This window comes from Erinaceus europaeus, chromosome 2, assembly GCF_950295315.1.
Source record: "Erinaceus europaeus chromosome 2, mEriEur2.1, whole genome shotgun sequence".
Classification (NCBI taxonomy): Eukaryota; Metazoa; Chordata; class Mammalia; order Eulipotyphla; family Erinaceidae; genus Erinaceus; species Erinaceus europaeus.
In genome coordinates this window covers 42302826-42328518 of record NC_080163.1, presented here as the reverse complement: position 1 = coordinate 42328518, position 25693 = coordinate 42302826, and the positions used below count along the sequence as shown (strand labels likewise).

Here is a 25693-nt window from a genome sequence, read left to right as displayed (position 1 = left end):
CTTTTTTTCTCTTTTAATAAGCCTTTTTTTGTGTGATTAATAGTGTTTTATATGATTGTAAGATTATAGGGTATAGTTCCACACTGCATCCACCACCAAATTTCTGTGCCCCCACCCTCCCAATGATAACCTTCATAGTTTTCACAAAATCTTAGAGGCTGTTTACTTCTGGTGTTTTTTTTTTTTTTTTTTTTGCACAAGTTCATGTGCTTCAGTTGTCTAGATTCCTAATATAAATGGAACTATTTACTTTGATAAGTACAGTCACCTTCAATTCCACTCATTTTGTCCCAAAGGACACAATATCATCTTTTTTAAAAATTTGTCTATCTTTTAGAAATTCAGTGTGAGGCAAAGGGAAATTGAGGCACTAATGAGTACATTTCAAGGGTAAGGGAAATAGTTCAGAACTTCCAGGCCTGAAGTACATCCAGAAAGGTGTACTAATTTAATGTGTCTTGTCCTCAAGACAGCTGTGATTTTCTTCTTGAGGTCCTTTAAAGGATATAGTTTTGAGTGGCAGTAGGGAGACCTTTGCACACTAGATTATATCTATGAAATTACTTAATCTCGGGGAAGCAATTACAGAAGCCAGACCTTCTACCTTCTGCAACCCACAATGACCCTGGGTCCATGCTCCCAGAGGGATAGAGAATGGGAAAGCTATCAGGGGAGGGGGTGGGATATGGAGATTGGGTGGTGGGAATTGTCTGGAATTGTACCCCTCCTACCCTATGGTTTTGTTAATTAATCCTTTCTTAAAGAAAAAAGAAAAAAAAAAAAAAGAAATTACTTAATCTCTATAGGCTTATACTGGTCCTCCCAAGACCAAAAAAAAAAAAAAAGATTCCTTTTGGAGCTATACCATTAATACTATGACTATTCATTTTATGATTCATACTTGCAGATTTTAAAGTAATTCTCACATGAATATAAAACTGTTTTCCCCCTAGCTTCTGTGGCTTAACTGGGAGTTTGTGACTGTATAAAGATAGAGGTTAAAGGCATAGAGGGAGTGAGAGAAGAGTTGGGGGGGAGAAACACCACAGCACTGCTTCACTGCTCATGAAGCTTCCTGTTTGCATGTGCTTCCTATGGTGGTTGGTGCTGGAACCTGGATGCTTCTGCAAGGGAAAGTATGTGCTCTGCTGCAGCTGTGAGCCAGCTTACAGCACCCCTACATTTTTTTTTCTTTCTGAATGAGCTGGAGAATGAACCTAAGTCTTTGTTAGAAACCATTGAGCCACCTTTTGGCCCAACTAAAAAAAAAAAAAAAAGCTCATTTAATGAGAAAGGGAGAAAGGAAGGAAGGGAGAGACACCAAAGCAATGCTATGCTGGGCATTAGTGCACTCTTTTCACTAACCAATTCCTCAGACCAGACCAATTTTTAGAGAGAGAGAGAGAGAGAGAGAGAGATATCTCAAAACCAAAATACCATTCCATCATTCTTGGAGATCTCCTTTTAGTGTTGTCCATGGTACACACATGTGGTTCTGGGATAAAATCCAGAAGCTGAGACATGGCAAGGCATTCACTCTATGTACTGAGCCACACCTCAGGCTCCTGTAATTCTGCTTTTCACTCTCCATTTTGGGTGATTTCAAATGTGATTTTCTTTAAATATATAGTTGAGTATGTATACTTACCATCAAAAGTAGTAATTCTAGCCAGTTCCAGATACTTTTGAAATAGGCACTTCTATATTTTTTTATTTTTATGATTTCTTGTATTGTAAAAACAAGAAGAAAAATACAAAATGTGATTTCACAGGAAGCAATAAAATAATCATAGTAGCTAACATATCTGAGGAGTTTCACAGAGTAAAACTTCCATGAAGTAAGTATTCCTCCAGTTGCAGGGAATTCTGCCACCAATCTGTAAAATCAGTTTTGTGAAAGTAATTGCGTATTCCAAGAACATATATTTTTCATTACCTATCTCAATGTGAAAGTTCTAATCAGAGATCGGTGTGCCTTAATGATAGTTATTGGTACAACATAGAGTTTTGAGGGCAATGAGTTCACTTAAAAATTCTAGTGAATTTGTTACTTTAATGGCTCTGATTTTTTTTTTAATGTAGCTCTATGGAATATACCTTATCCATGCATGATACCATATTTGGGTCATTTTAAAATTATTTATTTTAGAAAGAACAAAAAAGAGGGAGAAAGTGGTTTGGGAGGGTGTAAAGTGGCTAGAGCATCAGACTTGCAAGCATGAGGCCCCCAGTTAAATTGCTGGCATCAGGTGTGCCAGAGTGATACTCTGGTTCTTTCTCTCATAAACAAACATCTTTTTAAAGGAGAGGCAGAGAGGGAGAAGGTGAGGAAGAGGGAAAGAATACTCAGCACTCTTCCACCACCCATGGAATTCCTCCAGCTGCTGTTCATTGTACTCCTGTGTTATAGTCCTTGAACCCAGGACCTCAACTGTGCTAAGCCTTGTGCTTTGCCAGGAGAGCTATCTCCTGGTCAGTCTTCATTTTTTGACTCTGAATATTAACAGTCACCAAAGAACAATATATATTAGAATAAAGATGTGATTTTAACTTTTTACTCACTTTATAGTTAGATTATCCTTTCATAACTGGGGATACTAATTGTTATCTTTATAGGAGAGTAAGATGATATTCAAGAAAATGTATTCTTATGTACTGTTAGTAAAAAGGGCTTTCCCCTAAATAATTTTTAAATATCCCAGATTAGGAAAACATTCTTTAGTTTAACAGGGATAATTCTTGCTTCTAAAGGTGAAGACCACATTTTTCTGAAGCAAATGTTTTCTGTTTATGTATTGATGAACACAAAAGATTTTTTTTTTTTTTTTATCAGAGCACTGCTCAGCTCTGGCTTATTGTGGTGCTGGGAATTGAACCTGGGATCTTGGAGCCTCAGATATGAGTCTATTTACATAACCATTATGTTATCTGCCCCCCATCCCAAAGCTCTGTAGTGCATAAAAATATAATATTTATTCCAACACTAGGTATAAGATTTTTGGGCCAGGGAGGTGGCTCACCATTGCATGTCTCACAAGCTTGAGGCCCTGGGTTCAATTCCTGACATCATATTAACAAGAACTAGACTAAAACAAATATTGTCAAAAATTGAATACAAAATGAATATTGTAAAAATATGACATCAGTGCTTTGATCTCTGCAAAAAAAATTGAAATAATTTACTGTACTTCTTGCATCTTCTACAAACTGGGATAATAAAGAATTGACAATTAATTTTTTCCCCTTTTGTTGCCCTTATTGTTGTTTATCGGTATTGTTGTTACTATTATTGTTGTCGTTGTTGTTGGACAGGACAGAGAGAAATTGAGAGGGGAGGGGAAGACAGAGAGTGGGAGAGAAAGAGATACACCTGCAGACCTGCTTCACCGCTCCCCAATTACTCTTTTTAAAAAAATGTATCTTTATTTATTGGATAGAGATAGCCAGAAATTAAGAGGGTGGGGGAGACAGAGAGGGAAAGGAACACTTGCAACACTGCTTCGACACTCACAAAGCTTTCCCCCTTCAGGTGAGGACTGGGCTTGAACCTGGGTCCTTGCGCATTAGAAAATGTGCACTCAACTGGATGTACCATCACCTGGCTGTGACAGTAATTATTTCTTTATGTAGTACTAGGAATCAAACATAGGGCATCATACATGTGAGACATGTTCCCTACTCTTGGAAGGAACTTAAATGATTACTATATCTAAATCACCATTATAACTATAATAATTACTATCTAAAGATGTAATTTTTGTGACTAGAGAAATATTCAACTGGTAGAGTACCAGTCCTGCCTGCCTTTCTTTCTTTCTTTCTTTCTTTCTTTCTTTCTTTCTTTCTTTCTTTCTTTCTTTCTTTCTCTTTCTTTCTTCTTTCTTTCTTTTTCTATTTTTTGCCTCCCGGGTTATTGCTGGGGCTCAGTACCTGCACTATGAATCCACTGCTCCTGGGCAGCCATTTTCCCATTTTGTTGCCCTTGTCATCATTCTTATTATTGTTGTCATTGCTGCTGTTGGATAGGACACAGAGAAATCGAGAGCAGAGGGGAGATAGAGAGAGGGAGAGAAAGATAGACACCTGCAGATCTGCTTCACCTCCCGAGGAATGACACACCACCCCCCCCCCCCCCGCAGGTGGGGAGCTGGGGCTCCAACCAGGATCCTTATGCTGGTCCTTGTGCTTTGTGCCATATGCGCTTAACCCGCTGCGCTATTTCTAAGGTTCCCAGTTTGATCCTGGGGGTCATATGTAACAGAGTGGTGCTATGGCCTCCTCCTTTCCCTGTCTGATATGGAATTCTCTCCTATGGATAATTAGTGAATACATCTTTCAAAAACATATTAGTGATTTTATTGGTACTGCAATAAGGTGCTATCAAAACAGTATAATTAGTTGGGCAGAATAGGATCCAGAACTGTTTATTTTTCACCTAGTCTGTGTGCAATGTTGGATAAGTGAGTGAAGTAAAAAAAGAAGTGTTTTAACTTGCAGTACAGATTAATAGACAGAAAAAATAAAGTAGCATTTAGCTTAGTGTACCAGAACTATATACAAAAGGGGAAATAGATGGATATACTTCCATAAAACTATGGATTATATATAATCAGGTAAAGGTGTCTGCTAAGTCTTTTTAAAAGTCTACCTTCAGGGCTAGGAGATAGCTCACCCAGTAGATCACACACTTTACTGTGTGTGAGGATCCAGGTTCAAGCCTCTGACTAACAACATACACAGATGGCATGGACAGTGGTATGGTGCTGTGATGTCTTTTTTTTCTCTATCTCCTTCATTTCTCTATCTGAAGATGAAAGAAAAGCAGAAACAACAAAAGTCTGCTTTGGTGGGATTGTGCAGGTGTGTCAACAAAAAAGTTTTAAAATATGTTGAAGCTTCAAAAAATAACATTTAACTTTTTAAAATTAATTAAACTTTTTTGGTGGTTATTTTAGGAGCTTTACCTCTCTGGGCTGACTTTTTCATATGGAGGTAAGGGCAGAAATTAATAAAGGGAAAGAGAAACCACAGCACCAAAATGTCCTTCATTGTGCTGGAGGCTGTGCTACAACCTCGATTGTTCATGTGGCAAAACAGTGCACGTTTACAAGTATACTATTTTGCTGGCCCTGTTTTTTTTTTTTTTTTTTTCCTTCTGGTGAATAGAGGATGTTTACTATTTCTGTGCTGGTCAAATTGAACAAGATGGGGAGTACATGGGAAAAGGGGTGCAGAGGGCCCCCTGTCTTTCCAGAGGGGTGGCTTGTGAGGGCTCTCTTTGATGATTTCTTGGGAAAGAGTCCAAAGAGCCTTTTCAGCAATGTGGGCCTGGCCTTTAAATTAAAGAACATTTTTTTGTTTTATATAATATAAAGAATTTCATATGAGGGTCAAGGAGATAGCATGATGAAAAAAAGAAAAGCACTTTTTTTCATGCCTGAAGCTCCAAGGTCCAAAGTTCAGTCCTCCATGCCACTATAAGCCAGAACTAAGCAGTGCTCTGGTCTGTTTCTGTGTCTCTCTCATTAAAATAAAATAAATAAGATATATTAAGAAAAAAAACACCAACTGCTGTATTTTACTGTCAAGTATAAATCATTAATCCCCCCCAATAAAGAAAAAAAAGGAGTTTCACATGAAAAAAAGAAGCTAAGAGCAGCACTCCAGCACATGTAGCACTAGGCATCAAACTAGGAGCTTCAGGTATAAAAGTTCTATGCTCTACCAATTGAAATATTTCACAGGCTGCACTAAAACTTTTAAAAGGCAACATAATATAAGCATGAAACACAGACAGGAAACCTGGATCTTTCCCACTATAACAATTTTTTATTCTTTTAGAAATTTATTTATTTATTCATTCCCTTTTGTTGCCCTTGTTGTTTTATTGTTGTAGTTATTATTGTTGTTGTTATTGATGTTGTCATTGTTGGATAGAACAGAGAGAAATGGAGAGAGGAGGGGAAGGCAGAGAGGGGAGAGAAAGATAGACATCTGCAGACCTGCTTCACCACTTGTGAAGCGACTCCCCTGCAGGTGGGGAGCTGGGGGATCCTTATGCCAGTCCATGCACTTTGCGCCATGTGCGCTTAACCCGCTGTGCTACTGCCCGACTCCCAATAATTATTTATTTATTTATTTATTTCCTTTTGTTGCCTTTGTTGTTTTATTGTTGTAGTTATTATGGATGTTGTTAGATAGGACATAGAGAAATGGAGAGAGGAGGAGAAGACAGAGAGAGGGAGAAAAAAATGAGACCTGCTGACCTGCTTCACCACTTGTGAAGTGACTCCCCTGCAGGTTGGGAGCTGAGTGCTCGAACCGGGATCTTTACCCTGGTGCTTGCACTTCGCACCACTTTCGCTTAACCCACTGTGTTGCCGCTCGACTCTCAACAATTTTTTAAAATAGAATTTATTTATTCACGAGAAAGATAGAGAAAGAGCCAGACATCTGGTACATGAACTGCAAGGTATTGAACTCAGGACCTTGTGCTTGAGAGTTCAGTGCTTTATCCACTACGCCAACTTCTGAACCACCTATAACAAATTCTTTGTATGACTTTAAGCCCTGGTGTTTTTACTTTTACTTAGGGCATATCCATGATTTGTATTCTTCATTTTGTTCAGGTCAGAACTACTGGGAAGGTTATCTAGCACTGGTGAAATGATCTGATTTCATGAAGGAAAAGGAATTACAGTATCTATTGGCTGCTTAAAGTTGTTTGTTGCATTCATTTTTATATAAAGACCATTATCAGTGTTTCACCATCACTGTTGCTCAAAGGGCAATATCCCCTAATCAGAGTAAAGATCAATGCTATATTCTATCAGAATAAAAATGTAAGATTACTGAGAAAAACCTAGCTGTTGGGGTCAGGTGGTGGCACACTTGGCTAATTGCACATATCACCATGTGCAAGAATCCGGGTTCGAGCCCCTGCTCCCCACCGGTAGGGAGGATACTTCATGAGCAGTGAAGCAGGTCTTCAGGTGTCTTTCTCCCTCTCTATCTCCCCTCCCCTCTCAATTTCTTGTCAAATAAAGTAGAAAGAAAAAACTGGAAAAAATGTCTGCCAGGAGCCTTGGATTCGTAGTGCTGGCACTGATCCCCAGTGATAATCTTGGTGGGGGAGAGAGAGAGAGAGAGAGAGAGAGAGAGAGAGAGAACTAATTCACTGAGGCTTTAGTGGACATTACTGTTGGCCTAACAGTCATTAACCCATTCCTTCTTATTCCTTCTTTCTAACCCTGAACGTAACAAGCATCAATTTACAGGAAGTTGATGATTCAGTCCCTAGGTAGATCCACTCTTCTTTTCTTTTCCCCTTCTGCTCCCCATCCTTGTGTGGGTGTAGCTAGGGTCTTATACATACACAATTCACCACTTCCAGGCTTTTTTTTTCATTCAGATGGACAAAGAGACACTATGGCACCGGAGTTCCCCCTAATGTTATGACACCTCCCATGCAGACATGTGATGCTGGATCATGTCTGCAATGGCAAGACAAGTGCCTTACCTGACATGGTAAGCTATCTTTTGGCCCCATATGATTAATTCTAAACAAAGGTCTAAAACAAATTAGCATGACCCAGATTAGGCAGGTGACTTAAGAATTAAATTAATGGAAATAGTTTTTCTCTGACTGGTTCTCTCTCCTCTTCATCATGAGAGAATCTCTCTCATCTTTTTCTTTGGCCCAACATATTAACCTAATAATGTAGTGCTGGCACTGATCCCCAGCAATAATCTTGGTGGCAAAGAGAGAGAGAGAGAGAGAGAGAGAGAGAGAGAGAGAAGTAATTCACTGAGGCTTTAGTGGATATTACTATTGGTCTAACAGTCATTCCTTCTTTCTAGACCTAAATGTAGCACATAATGTAATGTAAAAGGTGCAAGAGAATCAATTTTTAATATATAAACACATTGCAAGCTCTTATTTGTCAAGGGAAGCCAATGGTTGACCCAATCAAGGACTGGGGTAGTGTTCCCTGTCCGGGGGGGGGGGTTTAAAATTGAGCCTTTAAAATTTTTTTTTTTTTTGCAAATCACTATAGGATGCAAGATACTGTTACATATGGTTTGAAATTTTAGTTGTTCACTCATGAGAAAAATGAGTAACATGATAAAACAAAGTCCACTCTGAAAGGAAATCCAAAGTTTTGAATTGTCTACTTTAGAGGAAGAAATCACCAAGACTAAATAATAGATCTGTGCAAGTGGAAAATAACAACAAAAAGACTATATGTATTATGAAACTAACATATTCTTTATAATTATTCATGTTATTGAATATATTCTGAAATAATGAAACAATGAATATGATGCTGCTTTACCTTCCTTTTCATCATTGAGAGAACTATATTCATTTGAAGCTTGTGGTTTTGATCATAGTATAAATATGCACAAACTGAAATCTCAAATGAGGACTCTGGGTGATATTTAAATTCAGTATACTAATTGAAAGGTTTTGAGTTACTCACCTGACAACACAAAACAGATTTACATTAGCATTGTACACTGAAAAATCAATAAAAATAACTCTAGTCCCTCTTGTGATCCAGCTGTTCATTCGAAGGTTAATGAACTTGTTTTTGTTTTCAGATTTTGATTTTGATAAAGTGAAAATATATCCCCCATTTCTGTAAACACCAACATATCCCCAGTGCCAAAGGTTTTTGACTGTAGGAGCAGAATACTTCCATCTGTTAGACATAAAAATAACAACAGAGATGAGAAAGTCTAGTTGAGAAGTAGTCAAAGAATTTAGCTATTGGTTCAAAAGTAGTAATCTAAAAGTGAAATAATACAAAGTTTATAAGTATTATAGTAACTTTGATGAAAAATGACAAATTAAGGACTACATTTAAAAGAATAATATTTAATATGTTTTCACTTTTCAGTGTGTATTGTGGGCAATACACCAGAACTAGATGCTAGCAGAGAAAAAGGTTTTAAGTACATCAGTTACCTCAAGGAACTTAAAATCTAGAAAACAGTGATTTTTTTCCCTTGAAACTTATTTAATACATATGAGTTTTACATATGACAGAGGAGTGAGAGGGAAGCTAGAGCATTACTGGCACATGCAGTGCTGGGTATCAAATGGGGGAACCTCAGGCATATATGTCTGATACTCAACTAGTTGAGTCATTTCCCCAGTCATGTCTGTTTGGAGGTTTGTTTGTTTTCACCAGAGCACTGCTCAGCTCTGGAGGATGGTGGTGTTGGGGACTGAACCTGGGACCTCAGAGTGTCAGGCATGGAGTCTTTTTACACAACTATCAGGTTATTTCCCCATCTCATGGTTGTCTGTTGTCTTAAGAAAGCTTCACCTAGAAATGGCCCTAACCTATGATCCTGCAATTCCTCTCCTGGGGATATATCCTAAGGAACCCAACACACCCATCCAAAAAGATCTGTGTACACATATGTTCTTAGCAGCACAATTTGTAATAGCCAAAACCTGGAAGCAACCTAGGTGTCCAACAACAGATGAGTGGCTGAGCAAGTTGTGGTATATATACACAATGGAATACTACTCAGCTATTAAAAATGGTGACTTCACCATCTTCAGGCCATCTTGGATGGAGCTTGAAGAAATCATGTTAAGTGAAATAAATCAGAAACAGAAGGATGAATATGGGATTATCTCACTCTCAGGCAGAAGTTGAAAAACAAGATCAGAAGAGAAAATACGAGTAGAACCTGAACTGGAGTTGGTGTATTGCACCAAAATAAAAGACACTGGGGTGGGTGAAAGGGAGAGTACAGGTCCAAAAAGGATGACAGAGGATCTAATGGGAGTTGTATTATTATGTGGAAAACTGAGAAATGTTATGTACAAACTTCTGTATTTACTGTTGAATGTAAAACATTAATCCTCCAATAAAGAAATTTAAAAAACACTTCAGGAACTGGGTCGTGGTGCACCTGGTTGAGTGCATGTGCTACTGTGTGCAAGGACCTGAGTTCAAGCCCCATGTCCCCACCTGCAGGGGGAAAGCTTCACGAGTGGTGAAGCAGTGCTGCAGATGCCTCTCTGTCTCTATTCCTATCACTCCCTTCCTTTTCAATTTCTGGCTGTGTCTACTCAATAAGTAAGTAAAAGATAATAAAAAAAATATTAAAAAAAGAAAGAAAGCTTCAGCTGGGGCCAGGTGGTGGCACATCTGGTTGAGCACACTCATTACAGTGCATAAGAACCCGGGTTCAAGATCCTGGTCCCCACCTGCAGGGAGAAAGATTCACGAGTGGTGAAGCAGTGCTTCAGGTGTCTCTCTGTTTTTCTCCGCAGTATCTAGTCCTCTCAATTTCTCTGTCTATCCAATAATAAATAAATAGATAATATTAAGAAAAGAAAGCTTCAGTCATTAAGATCAGTAGCAAAGATTTTGTTTCTGAAATATGTCTCAGTGGTTGGGGAGAGGTGGTGGAGAAACGGATGGCACTTTATAGTCTGTTTTTCTTTTCTTTGCCATTTATTTTAATTAATCAATTAACTAATTGATTATTATTATTTTACCAGAGCACTGCTCAGCTCTGGTCCATGGTGGTGAGAGGGAACTGAATTTGGGATCTTGAAGCCTCAGGCATGAAAGTCTTTTTGCGTAACCAATATGCTATCTACATTTACTTACTTACTTAATTAATTTGCCTCCAGGGTTATTGCTGGGGCTTGGTGCTGGAACTGCGAATCCATTGCTCTTGGAGGCCATTTTTCCCCCCATTTTTGTTGCTCTTGTTGTTGTTATTGTTGTTATTGATGTCATTGTTGTTGGATAGGACAGAGAGAAATCGAGAGAGGAGGGGAAGACAGAGAGGTGGAGAGAAAGATAGACATCTGCAGACCTGCTTCACCGCTTGTGAAGCGACCTACCCCCCCCCCCCCCCCGCAGGTGGGGAGCTGGGGGCTTGAATGGGGATCCTTATGACAGCTTTTGAGCTTCACACCATATGCACTTAACCTGCTGCACTACTGCCCGACCCCTATTTATTTTTAATAAAGGACAGCTCAGCTCTGGTTTATGAAGGTGCTGGGGACTGAACCTGAGACATTTGGTGTCTCAGGCAGAAAAATATTTTTGTATAACTATTAGGCTATCTCCCCAGCCCTGCAGTCTGCTTTCCAAAGGTGATACACCATTTAAAATGCCCAATACTTTATTATAATACAGTGTTTGTATTGGCATCTTATTTTAATTGTGTAAATTAAGTACACAAATCAAAGTTAAAATGTGTATAACTGTATTTTGCTTCCATTATTTATGCTTTTAGTTTAATTATGGGATATGAAAAAATATAATCTGATTCCGCATTTCAGTCTCTATTCAATTTTACCAAAAGAGATTGCAATAATTTTTCAATGATGCTCTACTTGAAAACTCATAGTTCTACCAATACTTTTGTTTTCAGCAAAAGAAAGTATTAAAACCATTAAAAATTACCATTAAAACACCACTATAATTTACTTATATTCAAAAGTAATTTCATATTAGTTTCATAGTTGTATTTTAAAAAATGTTTTCCAATGTTGTTAGACAAACTACAAAATTGCATCAATACACTCTTAGTTCAAGTTTTTGTTTTTAGCCAGTGATTCTTAGACAAATAGGCACAAATTTATTTATTTGTATAAATTTATTACACTATATTTTAGTTATTAGATATGACATGTATTGTAATTCTTTTTTTTTCCAGGACACTGCTTAGCTCTGGTTTATGAAGGTATGGGGAATTGAAACTGGGACCTTTGGGGGGCCAAGCGGTGGCACACCTGGTTAAGAGAACACATTACAGTGCACAAAGACCCAGGTTCAAGCCCTGGTCCCCACCTGCAGAGGGTCCGCTTAACAAGTGGTGAAGCAGGTCTGCAGGTGTCTTTCTCTCCCTGTCTTCCCCTCCTCTCTCCATCTTTCTCTGCCCTATCCAACAGCAATAACAACAATAACGATAACAACAAGGGCAATAAAAGTGGGGGGAAAAAAGGCCTTCAGGGAGACGGGCGGTAGTGCAGTGGGTTAAGCTCAGGCGGTGCAAAGTGCAAGGATCACGGTTCGAGCCCCCAGCTCCCCACCTGCAGGGGGGTTGCTTCACAGGTGGTGAAGCAGGTCTGCAGGTGTCCATAAAAAAAAAAAAAAGGCCTTCAGGAGCAGTGGATTCACAGTGCAGGCACTAAATTCCAGTGATAATCCATCCTGTAGGCAAAACCAAAATAAAACAAAAAACAGAAAAGAAAGAAACTGGGGACCTTGGAGTCTCAGGCCTGAGAGGTTGTTTGCATAACCATTATTCTACCCAATATTATAATTCTAAATGTCACTTTTGGTACTTAATTTTTTTGTAGTTGTAATGAGAATGTGGAATATTAGAAGAGACAATAGCTTAGTTCTGACATTCCAATTTAACACTTTATACCCTTTGATAATCAGAAAACAAAAGGTTCATTCTTCCTTTTCTACCCACTGCATTTAAAGTATGAATCCACTGCTTCTGTGGGTAGTTTTTCATTTTTTTTGGATAGGACAGAGAGTAATTAAGAAGGGGAGGGGAAGACAGGGAAAGGGAAAGACAGACACCTGTAGACCTACTTCCTTGTAAAGTGACTCTCTGAAGTTGGGGAGCTGGAGGTTTGAATCGGGATCCTCTAGTGGATCCTTGTGCTTTGTCCTATGTGCGCTTAACCCAATGTGCCACTGCCTGCCCACTTTTGTATTTTCATTGTTAGGGCTTCACCACTCTACATCAACTTTTTGAGATACACACACACACACACACACACACACACACACACACACACACACACACACACTCACACACCACAGCACTAAAACTTCCTCCATAGTCAGAGCACATCCCATGTGGAATACTAGGGGTTCGAACTTAGAACACACACATGTCAAAGCAGGCAACTTCCAAGGTAAAACTATCTTGCTGACCCATAAGTATTGTATGTATGTCTTCTTTTGATATTGTTACTTATTTTTTAAAGGTGTTTTTATTAATATGAAAAGTAGAAGGAGAAAAAATACTAAAGCATTAATTTGGCACATATGAGGCAAAGGATTGAACTCAGGACCTCATGAAAGGGGAGACTGCGGCACCCACCCCCATCACGAATGCCAGGGAGCCTGACAGGGTCATCTCCTCTGGACCTGCATTCAGACTTCAAGGAAGCTGGGCAGAAAGGACGAGAGTGGGACGACGCATCCTCCCCCCATTATTGTTACAAATAATTATACTGTCACAATTGATTAATAGTGCTTTGGCAGTGCCTGGTGAAAATGGAGAGTCAGAAGCACCCCTTCTCTCTTACACAGGGGCATATTTGAAAGTTACATTATGAAAGTGGGGAAGGTAGGTCAACATAGACGGACAAAAGAAGTCATGTTATGATCTGCCCCTCAAAGAAAGAATACAGAGATTGAGGCCTCCCAGGTACAAGTTGATGTATTGAAACAAAGAAAGATTAATAGTTAAACTGTACCAGACCTAGATGAGCAGTGGTCCACGACTAGGCAAAGATCTGTATGCCCCCCATAGAAGATTAATGGTAGAGATAGCGCTCAGCAAAAGTCTAAAACAATTCTGGGTATGACCTCCCCTGAGAACAGGATGATACTAAGCATTGTACCATTCTTTACAGAAATAGGGGAGTAACACATGGCTTGCCAAAGCCACAAGACTAAGCTGGTTGCTTAGGCAACCTGAATGTAACCTGAAAAAAGTATAAAAGCTAAAGCAGTTTCACTATTAAAATGAGTCCAGATTCACCCTCCAATAGAGTGTGGTGTCTATCTGTTCTCCCTCGCGCTGACTCCTGACCCACTGGGGAGGTTGCCTTCAAGACCCCTGACCCTCCTGCTGCTCATCCACTGTGGTGGTCCGCGGCAGGAGATGGGGAGAGAAAGAGAGAACTTGCAGTACTGCTTCACTGCTGTGAAGCTTCTCCTTTATAGGTGGGGACCAGGGGCTTGAACTTGTACCCTACCGGGTGCACCACCATCCAGCCCCCTAAAGTCTAATGCTTTAACCACTGCCCAGGTTACAATATTATCTATCTATCTATCTATCAACATTTTATTTTACTTTTGCTGCCACAACTTTGCTGGGACTCTGTACTTGCCTGACTCCATTGCTCCTGATGTACTCTATTTCTAGACAAATGGTAAATGACAAAGAGAGGAGGCGAGATACCATAGCAGCTTTCCTCTGAGGTGGGGTTCCCATGTGGTAACCAATTGGGTGCTAAACCCTGGGCCTTAAGTGTGAGCTTTACCAGGTGAGTTATCTCTTGGCATTTGATACTATCTTGATACAATTTCCTTATCTGCCAAAACCCTGTTATCTTACTGGGAAAATACAGGTATTTTCACAATTTAAAAAAGATAAATAGCTAGGAAAAGTTAAGCATAATTTTAGTAAAGGAAGTGTTACTTACTCAGGATCAATGCCAAAACTAAGTGTGTCTTCATTTTTAGAAGTGTATTTGTCGTAACATTCATCCATTAAAGACTGAAAAGGTCGATAGACAATGCACGTGCCATTGCGGACTTTTAGTTGACGAACTCTGGGAACTCCTAGAAGGATGTTCTCATAGTAGATACGACTGCTATTCTTTAAATTATACAACTTTTTGCTAGCATACCATGCATTCCAGTACAGGCCTTCCAAAAGGGGTCCTTCCATATACTTCATGTCAAAAGATAAATTTTTATGGGGAAAAATCTTATTAAGACAACAATATGACAGACTATACATAATACTATCTATAAAAGTATAAAAATAAGTGATTTTTGAGGCTAAGTATCAAACTGTTGATCAAACCACCTTTAATGGTAGTAACGTTGTTGATGATAATGATTATTTACTGATCATTTGCAATCTACTAGGCACTGCTCTAAGTACTTCACAAGCAATAGTTCGCTAAATTTCATAACCCTACCATTCCCTGTTAAAATTATTTAATTAATTTACTTAGGGTAGAGACAGATAATTCAAGAGCAGAGGGGGAGATAGAAAGGGGGAGAGACACCTGCAGTATTGTTTCATTGTTCATGAAGCTTTCTCCCTGCAGGTGAGGACTGGAGGCTTAAACCTGGATCCTTGTGCACTGCAACTTGTGCATTCTACCAGGTGTACCACCACCTAGCCCCTTCTTGCTTTATTATATATAGACAGAGAGAAATCAAGAGGGGAAAGGGAGATAGAAAGGGATAGAGGAATACCTGCAGCACTAACTCGCCACCACGATGTTTCACCCCCTGCTGTTGGGACCAGGGACTTGAACCTGGGTCCCTGCTCATTGTAATATGTGCACTAAATCAGATGTACCATTGCTGGCTCTTCTATTATTCCCTTTTATGAAGGAGTACATGGAACACTGTGCTTCAGTACATGAGTATCAGAACTGGTGATGGCCACAAACCATGTATTTACCTCAAAATTCTCTTCTCCCTGCTACTCCTGTCTGCCCCTATCGCTCTAAGACACTCTAAGTCCAGTATTCATTGTTTTCTTTCCTGCCTTTGTCTTCTGTTTTACTGGCCATATACATATTTTATTTATTTATTTATTTATTTAATTTTTTATTTAAGAAAGGATTAGTGAACAAAAACATAAGGTAGGAGGGGTACAACTCCACACAATTCCCACCACCCAATCCCCATAACCCACCCCCTCCCATGGTAGCTTTCCCATTCTCTAGCCCTCTGGGAGCATGGACCCAGGGTCGTTGAGGGTTGCAGAAGGTAGAAGGTCTGGCTTCTGTAATTGCTTCCCCCATATTTTATTTTTTAATTGTATTTATTTATTGGATAGAGAAATTGATACGGAAGGGGGAGATAAAGAGGGCGAGAGACAGAGAGACACCTGAAGCACCACTGCTTCACCACTTGTGAAGCTTTACCCCTGCAGTTGGGGACTGGGGACTCAAATCTGGGTCCTTGCACATTGTAACATGTGCGCCAGGTGTGCCACCATCCGGCCCCCTTTTAATTTTTTAAAAATATTTATTCCCTTTTGTTGCCCTTATTGTTGTCATTCGTTGTTGGATAGGATAGAGAGAAATGGAGAGAGAAGAGGAAGACAGAGAGGGAGAGAGAAAGACAGACACCTGTAGACCTGCTTCACTGCCTGTGAAGTGAGTCCCCTGCAGGTGGGGAGCCAGGGGCTCGAACCTGAATCCTTACGCTGGTCCTTCTGTTTTGTGCCATGTGTGCTTAACCTGCTGCACTACCGCCGATTCCCCACGTACATATTTTAAGACAGCAATAAGGGGGCCAGGTGGTGTAGCACCTGGTTAAGTGCTTGTGTTACCATGCCCAAGGATCTAGGTTCAAACCCTTGGTTCTCACCTGCAGGGTGAGAGCTCCATGAGTGGTGAAGCAGTGCTTCAGATGTCTGTCTCTCTCTTTCTCCAACCCCTTTCCTTTTCAGTTTCTTTCTGTCCTATCAAATTAGTAAACAGTTAAAAAAAAAAAAAGAAGAAGAAGAAGAAAAAGAAAAGCATGGTGAGTTCTACTTCTTTTCTTATTCTTTTATATTTCACCTGGCTTAAACCAATGACCTCTAGTTACTTGCCCTTATCACACATTTCTGTTCTCATTTTTGGGGAAAGGACCTGGTACACTTAAACAGTTTCAAATACCTAGGATGACACGTATTATTTGACCTCTACCCAATGTTTTTGGCTTTGCACATCTTATCTTCATATATTTGTTATGCAAAACACATCTCTCTATTTAGGTACTTATAACATATATTGTTTATTCTTCCTAAAATACCATTTCATTACTCATCCCACTATTGTTTTAATCATTCTTTCCCATAATATGAGCGTCTTGCTAAAAGTGTAATGGAAGAAAAAAGTCTGTTCCAATTATGATAGAATTCAAAACACTATAAAATCAGATTTAGCATATTACTTTTTCTTAAAGATAGGCAGATGTAGAGAGGCAGAGAAACAATGAGTGAGAAAGACCACAGCACTGAAGCATTCTTCAATACTGTAGGGGCCAGGCTTGAGGGCTCGTGTACGCAGTACGTTATTGCTTCATCACTCATGATGTTCTATTTGTTCTCTTGTATGTGACTCCAGGGATGCATGTGCTTTCCCCTCAAGTTGCTTCCTCAACCCATATATGTACTCTATGTTACATGCCATACATTACTGAAACATACATATGAAAAATATGTACAGGATTACATATCAAAACTATATATATTATTCACCTTGAGAAACAATGAACTTTTTTTTTGCCTCCAGGGTTATTGCTGGGGCTCTGTACCTGCACTATGAATCTACTGCTCCTGGAGGTTTTTTTTTTTTTTTTTTTTAACCATTTTTGCCCTTGTTGTTGGATAGGACAGAGAGAAATAGAAGGGGGGGGGAGACAGAGAAGGGGAGAGACAGACACCTGTAGACTTACTTCACCGTTTGTGAAGCGAACCCCCTGCAGGTGGGGGGCCAGGGGCTTGAACTGGGAATCCTTGAGCTGGTCCTTGCTTTTCACCATGTATGCTTAACCTGTTGTGCTACTTCCTGACCCCCTCTAAAATTTAAGAATATTTTTCAGTATATACAATTATAGACTAAATTCAAATGCTAATGCCTAAGAAGCATGCCTCTTATTTTCCAAATACAATGGTATTATTAAAAACATCATTTTACAAGTTATACAAACTATCATGGAGAATACACGCTGTTACTAAACACTGGTTGATGATCCTAATAGCTTAAAAAACTGTTCATTTTTCCTTTCTTCTCAACATATACATATGGAGCACCTATTATGTGTGACAGGAATTTCCTTATGCAATACCCAAGCTACTTCATTCAGTCAAATATTTACCTTCCAAAAATCAGGTATGTTGTGGATAGATTTAAAGTTGATTCTTTCATCACCAGGCACAGCAGTGTCCAAAAATAGAGATGACATAACTCTGTTTAAGTAATACATATTTGGGTTTACCATCCCAAAGGTCACTAAGGAGAGAAATTTTGTTTAAAAGTTTGTTTAAAAGTCCAAGTTTATCAGAATTAATAATGTACTTACAATTTGTTTTGAAAATTCAATTTGTTTTGTCTAACAATACAAGTAAGATAGCAACAACAATACAAACTAAAGCAGGAATATGAAAAAAAACAGTAAGTTTCCTGACATTAACAGTTTCTACTGTTACAAGTAGGGTCAGCATATACTCTTTAGCTTTTTCTACATACATATACATTTTATAAAAATAACCAGTTTTACAAAAATGTGATATCCCCCACCTGCATGGGAGAAGTTTTACAAGCAATAAAGCAGTGCTGCAGGTAAATCGCTCTGCTCTCTCTCTTCCTATTTTTCCTTCCATCTTAATTTCTATCTAAAATAAATAAATAATATTAAAAAAGTGACATATCACTATACATACTGTCCTATAATTGAGCTTTTTCTCTACACTGAATAGATAATATAATGATAAGTATTTAAGAAAAGAACTTTAAAATCAAAGAGTTTGGATCGCATCATAGGAATATGTTAGCGTGGGGATAGATAGCATAATGGTTATGCAAAGAGACTCTCATGCCTGAGGTTCCAAGGTCCCAGGTTCAATCCCCTGCACCACCATAAGGCAGAGCTGAGCAGTGCACTGGTAAGGGGGGGGGGGAGAATATTATATCATACCTTAGTTTTGATAAGAAGTTAGAAATGTATGGGGAGTATTTAAAGCAATGTTTGGCTCATGGTAAATTAATGTACTTATGTATTTTCTTTCCAAGGGTCTATGAATGAGTTTTAGAAATGGGTATAAATTAAATATTTGTTTTGCCAGAGCACTGCTCAGCTCTGGCTTATTGTGGTGCTAGTGATTGAACCTAGGACTTTAGAATCTCAGGCATGAAACTCTTTTTTTGTATAACCACTGTAATATCTCCCCAACCCAAATATTAAAAAATAAAACAGTGAGAAAGAGAGAGAAAGAAAGAAATGATTATCAATCCACTCTGGTATAGGCAGTGCCAGGGATTGAGTCACAGACATTATGCATACAAATACTGCATCTTACCCATCTTTAATTATCTCTCAGGTAATTAAATTTCTTTTTAATGAACCCATGCCTTGAACATGTATGAACAACATTCACTGCTCTGGGGACACTTTTTTCAGACAGAGAGACAGAAAGAGAGGGAGAGACACTATAACACTAGACCTATTCCAATACTTGGTGTTACAGGGGCTTGAATCTGGGCTGTGCAGCATGGCAAGGCACACACCCTATCTGATGAACTCTCTCTGGTTACTTTCTCTTCCTTTTTGCCAAAAGCTCTTTAATTTTTTTAAAGCTTTTTTTTTTTAAAGCTTTTTTTTTAAAGCTTCAGTAACATTCTATGGTTCACTTGGCACACTTTACATATTATCGTTGCTTATAATCAAATGCTAAATCCTTTGTTGGAGATTTAAATTATAAAAAGATGTTTCTAAAATCCCTGAACAATGAGGCTTTGAGTGGTCTTTTTCTCTTTTTCCATTTCCCAAATAATCTTTAAGAATCATTTAAAAGTTAGTATAAGATATCTTAATATATACAAGTGGTTATAGTTATCTTTTTAAAAACCAAGATCTGCTTGATACAGCATATTTCCTTTATTAAGTTTTGCTTCATGTCTGAGCATAGAGCATAATGGTTATATGCAAAAATACTTTCAAGTCTGAGCCACCAGAGGTCCCAGGTTAAATTATCATCACCAGGGAGACAGAGGGGGAGAGAAAGATAAGACACCTACAGACCTGCTTCACTGCCCATGAAGCGACCCCCTGTAGGTGGGGAGCTGGGGGCTTGAACTGGGATCCTTATGCCTGTCCTTGCGCTTTGAGCCATATGCGCTTAACCTGCTGCACTACTACCTGACCCCCTAAACTAGTATATTTTAGTGTTAACTACACAACAGGCAAGGACAGTGAACAAAAGCAGACACCAACATTATCCTGTTTTGGCCTAATTTGTAATTTGACCTATAATAATTCTACATGGCTCTAAAATAAATTACATTAGAATTGCAATTCAAGGGAATACTTATATTTAAAGAAGAACTAGCAACTGAAGGGAATAATACAGTTATTGTTGAAATCTCGTTATTTTTATTTATTTTTTTGCCACCAGCATATCACTGCTGTTAGGTGCCTGTAAGATTCCACATTTCCTGGCAGCCATTTTTTCTCTCTCTCCCATTTCCTTCCTTTGTTTTTACAGGAGGGAGAGGGAGGGAAAAAAGGAGAAGATGATGAGAGAGATGGGGGAGGAGGGAGAGATAGACAGGGAAGGGTAGATATCTGCAGCACTGCTCCAGTGCTCCTGAAAACTTGCTGCTGCAGGTGGGGACTGGGGCTTCGGCCCAGGTTCTCAGACCTAGGTTCTTGAGAATGTTAAGGTGTGTGCTTTACTCGGGGAGCCACCACCAGGTCCCCTTCTCATTACATGTTGTCACTTAGGAATTGGAAGTAACATCAGCTAAAAGGAATTTAATGTCTAAAATGTGACACTATTTTTGAGAGGCTTTAGTAGTTTGAAAACCTATGGTTTTATAAAACATATTTTCTTTTCCTTTTTAAATTAAAAATATTTTATTGGGGGAGGTTAGTATTTTAAAATAAAGTTAACAGATAGGTACAATTTGTATGTTTTCTTCTTCACTACCACATAACTTCATAATTCAAGCAGCAACTTAGTCTTTATCTGTGTACTTACATATACATAGATTTATTAAAAAAATCAAGTAGAGTAACAATTCCTGAAGCGTGGTTCTAATTTCTAGTTCCTTTCTGAACTGTAGCCCACGTGGAGGCCCTGTGAGATATAAGATGAAAATTCCTGTTATGTTATTATGGAATTCATAATATATATATATATATATATATATATATATATATATATATATATATATATATAAAACAATGAAAGAGAAAAGAAAAGCTTTTAGCTACTGGAAGGAAAGTTCCAGTAGCTTCTCGTTAGTATTACTGTCGTCATCATGATTATTATTTATTCTAACTTCTACAAGGAAGGAGTAGTCACTAACATCTTGGCGGAGGAGTCATAACTGCTCAAGTTATTTTATGACTACAAAATAATAAACGTTGTAGCATGGATATTTCCTCACTGTCTTACGATGAAAACGCAAAATAATTAAAATTATTATTTTCTCCCAGGGTCACAACTGCAGCTTGGGGTGGCTGCCTTCTGCTGGTGGGGGATGCCACATTCAGTATGGCTTTGCTTCCTATTTCTTTTCTTTTCTTTCATACCCTTTCTTTCTTTAGGGAGACCTACTTTACCACTCATGAAGGTTCCTCCCTGCGTGTGGGGTCCTCGCACTAGGTAATGTACGTGCTCTACCAGATGTATCACTGTCCAGGCTGTGCATCCCATGCATCTGGGGTTTCTTTCTCTCTTTCCTTTCTTTTTTCTTTTCTTTTCTTTTCTTTTCCTTTCTTCTTTCTTTCTTTCTTTCTCTCTCTCTCTCTCTCTTTCTCTCTTTCTTTCTTTCTCCTTATTCTTCTTCTTTATTGGCTTCCAGGGTTAATGCTGGGGCTTGGTGCCTACACTACGAATCTACAAATCCATTGCTCCTGGAGGCCATTTTTCCATTTTGTTGCCCTTGCTGTTGTTATTGATGTCGTCGTTGTTGGATAGGACAGAGAGAAATGGAGAGAGGAGAGGAAGACAGAGAGGGGGAGAGAAAGATAGACACCTGCAGACCTGCTTCACCGCCTGTGAAGCGACTCCCCTGCAGGTGGGGAGCCAGGGGCTCGAACCGGGATCCTTATGCCGATCCTTGTGCTGCGCTTAACCCGCTGCGCTACAGCCCGGCCCCCGCATCTGGGGTTTCTATGGTCATTTGACAACGTCAGATCAACCCAAGGTGCCTGGAGCCTGAGGCCAGGCACAAGTCGCTTTGCCCTCTCAGGCTTCTCCTTTTCCTTCTGTGAACCGTGACCACCGCCCTTTGAACTTCTCCAAGGCCGGCCATAAAGGTTAAACGTGCGGGAAGTAATTTCCTCAAGAGAACAACTTCGGGACAAACAAGTTCCTTCTAGGGTCTAGAATTGCTCGATCTACCCCGCCCCAGCCACTCCCTAGAAGGGCGCCTCACCGCCTCCATGCCAACGCGACGCCTCGGCCATAGCGACAAGGACCTGTGCCTGGCGCTTCTGCCCCAAGTGCGCATGCGCCACTTAACCCGCGCGCCTGCGCAGACGCTCTGTTCCGCCAGACACGCAGCTGGCCTGTGGCGCCAGGACCTTCTAGACAGATGTCGCTGCAGCGTGTTGTCTCCTGTGGACCCGCGGCTTCTCGGGTACATCTGGCTTGGGACTGGGGGCATTAGTGATTTATAGCAGGTTGGCCTTTCTGAATGCTTTCACTGTTGTCTTGTTGGTCCACATCTGCTTTCCTGAAGGATAGGGTGGGGAGGGATGAACCCAGGCACTTGAGCAGACCTCAGGGGTTGATTGAAAATAATCTTTCTTGGGGGCCAGGTGGTAGCGTAGCAGGTTAAGCATATGGCGCGAAGCGCAAGGACCAGTGTAAGGATCCGCTTCGAATCCCCGGCTCCCCACCTGCAGGGGCATCGCCTTGCAAGCGGTGAAGCAGGTCTACAGGTGTCTGTCTTTCTCTCCCCCTCTCTGTCTTCCCCTCCTCTCTCCATTTCTCTCTGTCCTATCCAACAACAACAGCAACAGAATTAACAACAGTAACAACAACAAGGGCAACAAAATGGAAAAAAAAAGGCTTCCACGAACAATGGATTCATGGTGCAGGCACCGAATTTCAGCAATAACCCTGGAGGCAAAAAAAAGAAGAAAAATATTTCTTTTGGAGAGAGGGACATGAAGGAGAATGGAGAGGGAAGGGTAAATAGCATAATGATTATGCAAACTGTCATGCCTGAGGTTCCAGAGTTCTAGGTTCAGCCCCCCCCCCCCACTTCCATGAGTTATGCTCTGGTTTAAAAAAAACAACAAAAGTTTATACCCCTGGTCCACACCTACAGAAAGGAAAAGCTTCATTCACAATTGGTGCAGCAGGACTGCAGGTGGCTTTCTGACTCTTTCTTTCTCTATCTCCCCTACCCTCTCAACTTCTCTGTCTCTTTTTTTAATTCTCTTTGTTGCCTTTGCTGTTTTGTTGTTGTAGTTATTATTGTTGTTGTTATTGATTCTGTCATTGTTGGATAGGACAGAGAGAAATGGAGAAAGGAGGGGAAGACAGAGAGGGGGAGAGAAAGACACCTGCAGACCTGCTTCATCGCCTGTGAAGCGACTCCCCTGCAGGTGGGGATCTGGGGGGCTCGAACCGGGATCCTTACGCCGGTCCTTGCGCTTTGCACCACCTGCGCTTAACCCACTGGCCCGACTCCTCTTCTCTCAGTCTTTATTCGATAATAGATAAATTCATATAACAACAAAAGATCATCTTGCTTAAAACAAACAAACAAACAAAAAAAGGAATGGGTAGTAGAGGAAATACACCGTGTCACAGTCCCATGCCTGTGGAGTGTGCTCCCGCCCCCCTGAGATGCTTGGCGCCCCCAGGACTCCCAGCTCTTGGGCGCAGTGCTTCCTGCGGGGCTCACTCATAGATCCAGAATTTATTTCCCTCATTGTCACCGCGACTTCACATCTATAGAATCAGATTCCCCTGTACCTAGTAGACTGTTTTTGTTTTCAAATAGAAGGTAAAAGTCCGCGGTTGGCGGGGCTGTGGGGGACGGGAAAAAAAGATTAAGAGATAGCACAAGTTTGTCTTAGAAGAGATGGTGTGTGTTCGGTGTGGCTGCAGGCTACAGCCTTGCTTCAGCTCTAGTGACTTCTGAAGCGCCCCATCTGTGGTGCTCTCATGTGGTGGCCTGGGGACTCAAACCACCTGTGCAGCTCTGCTAGCTGAGCCACCTCCTGCCTGCCCCTGCTTTATGTACTTATTTTTATTTTATATTACCAGAGCACAGTTCAATTCTGGTTTATGGTGGTGTGGGAGGATTGAACCTGAGACTTTAGAGCCTCAGGAATGAGCGTCTCTTTGCATAACCAACCATTATGCTATTTACTCTACCCTTAATTTTTTTTTCTTTTTTTTAAATGAACCCAGGACTTTTTCATGTGTGCTACCACTGGGTCCTGAGTTGTCTTCCAGCTCACCCTTCCTTTCTTCTTCCCTCCTCTTCTTCCTTCTTTCTCCCTCCCCTTCTTTCTTTCTGCCTGCCTACCATGGTCTTGTGCATGCTTAACTTTATTGCTCCTGGGCAAATATCTCCACTGTCTTTATCTCATACAGAGAAGAAGGGGCCTGGGGGGTGGTAAGGGGTGGTGGGTGGTGGCACACCTGGTTGGGTACACATGTTGCAATGTACAAGGACCCAGGTTTGAGCCCCTGGACCCCATGTGCAGACAGAAAGCTTTAGGAGTGGTAAAGCAGTGCTGCAGGTGTTTCTCTGTCTCTTTCCCCTCTGTCTCCCCCTTCCTTATCAATTTTTGGGTGTCTCTATCCAATAAATAAATAAAGATTAAAAAATTTTAGAACAGGGGCCTGGGTGGTAGTGCACATAGTGTGAAGCACAAGGACCTGCTCAAGGATGCTGGTTCGAGGTTTGGCTCCCCAATTGCAGGGGGTTCGTTTCACAAGCAGTGAAGCAGGACTGCAGATGTCTATCTTTCTCTCCCTCTATCTTCCTCATCTCTCTCTGTTTCTCCCTGTCCTATCCAGCAGCAACAGCAGCAGCAACAACAATGGGGGAACAAAAGATGGCCACCAGGAGCAAATTTGTAGTGCAAAGCTCCAGCAATAACCCTGGAGGCAAAAACCAACCAACCAACCAACCAACCAACCAACCAGCCAACTAACAAAACCAATAAAACAGAGGAGAAACATCACAATACCAAAGCTTTATACTAGCTTTCCCTAGTGCTGTGGTACTTCTTCTTCTTCTAGCGTTTGCCCTTCTTCCGTAGCCAGTCAACAGCGTCAGGTTGAGCCTGATGTAAAGTTTCGAGACCTCCTTTGAATCTGGAGAGGTGGCAGTCGCCATCAGAGCTCAAACCCTGGTCACAGTGCATGGCAAGGTCCAGTGCCCTACTGAGTAATCTGTTCTTACAGACCCATGCCCAGATTTAATTTAATTAATTAATTTTTTGCCATCAGAATTGTTATCGTTGGTATTAGGTGCTCCTGGTGGCCAGTTTTTCCTTTTCTGTTTTTTTTAAATTTTTTTATAAAATGGTGACAGGCAGAGAAAAGAGAGGGGTGAAGGGGTGAGAGAGGGAGACAGAAACAAAGAGGAAAGATGCCAACAACACTGTTTTGTGTCCTATGAACTTCTCCCCCTGTGAGAACCCAAGACTTGTACCTGGATTGTCATATGTCTGTATGTGACAATGCAGACACTGTGGGGTATGCCACCACCTGACCCTTGATCTAAGTTTTTTCTTTCTTAATTAAAAAAATAATATATATATATATATAATTTAAATTGCCACCAGGGTTATTGCTGGAGCTTAGTGTTGGCACTATGAATCCATCACTCCTGATGGCCATTTTTTCCTTTTTTTTTTCTCTTCTATTTTGTTTGATAGGACAGAGAAGTTGAGAGAGGAGGGGTGATAGAGAGGGAAAGAGAATGAGAGACACCTGCAGACCTGCTCACTGTTTGACA

The 25693-nt window shown here is 40.3% G+C and overlaps 1 protein-coding gene across 1 annotated transcript in view; it reads right to left on the bottom strand.

The window, feature by feature from the left end:
- PKD2L2 (polycystin 2 like 2, transient receptor potential cation channel) overlaps nt 1–20818 on the bottom strand; it is a 53742-nt gene extending 32924 nt beyond the window's left edge. The window contains exons 1-5 of the mRNA XM_060178587.1: nt 20734–20818; nt 17853–17986; nt 14441–14691; nt 8484–8705; nt 1649–1877 (exon numbers count right to left, since the gene is read on the bottom strand). Of these exons, the coding sequence (XP_060034570.1) occupies nt 1649–1877; nt 8484–8705; nt 14441–14691; nt 17853–17975 (825 nt within the window). The 5' untranslated portion in view covers nt 17976–17986; nt 20734–20818. The remainder of the gene's footprint in view (nt 1–1648; nt 1878–8483; nt 8706–14440; nt 14692–17852; nt 17987–20733) is intronic.
- Between the last annotated feature and the right edge of the window lie 4875 nt (nt 20819–25693).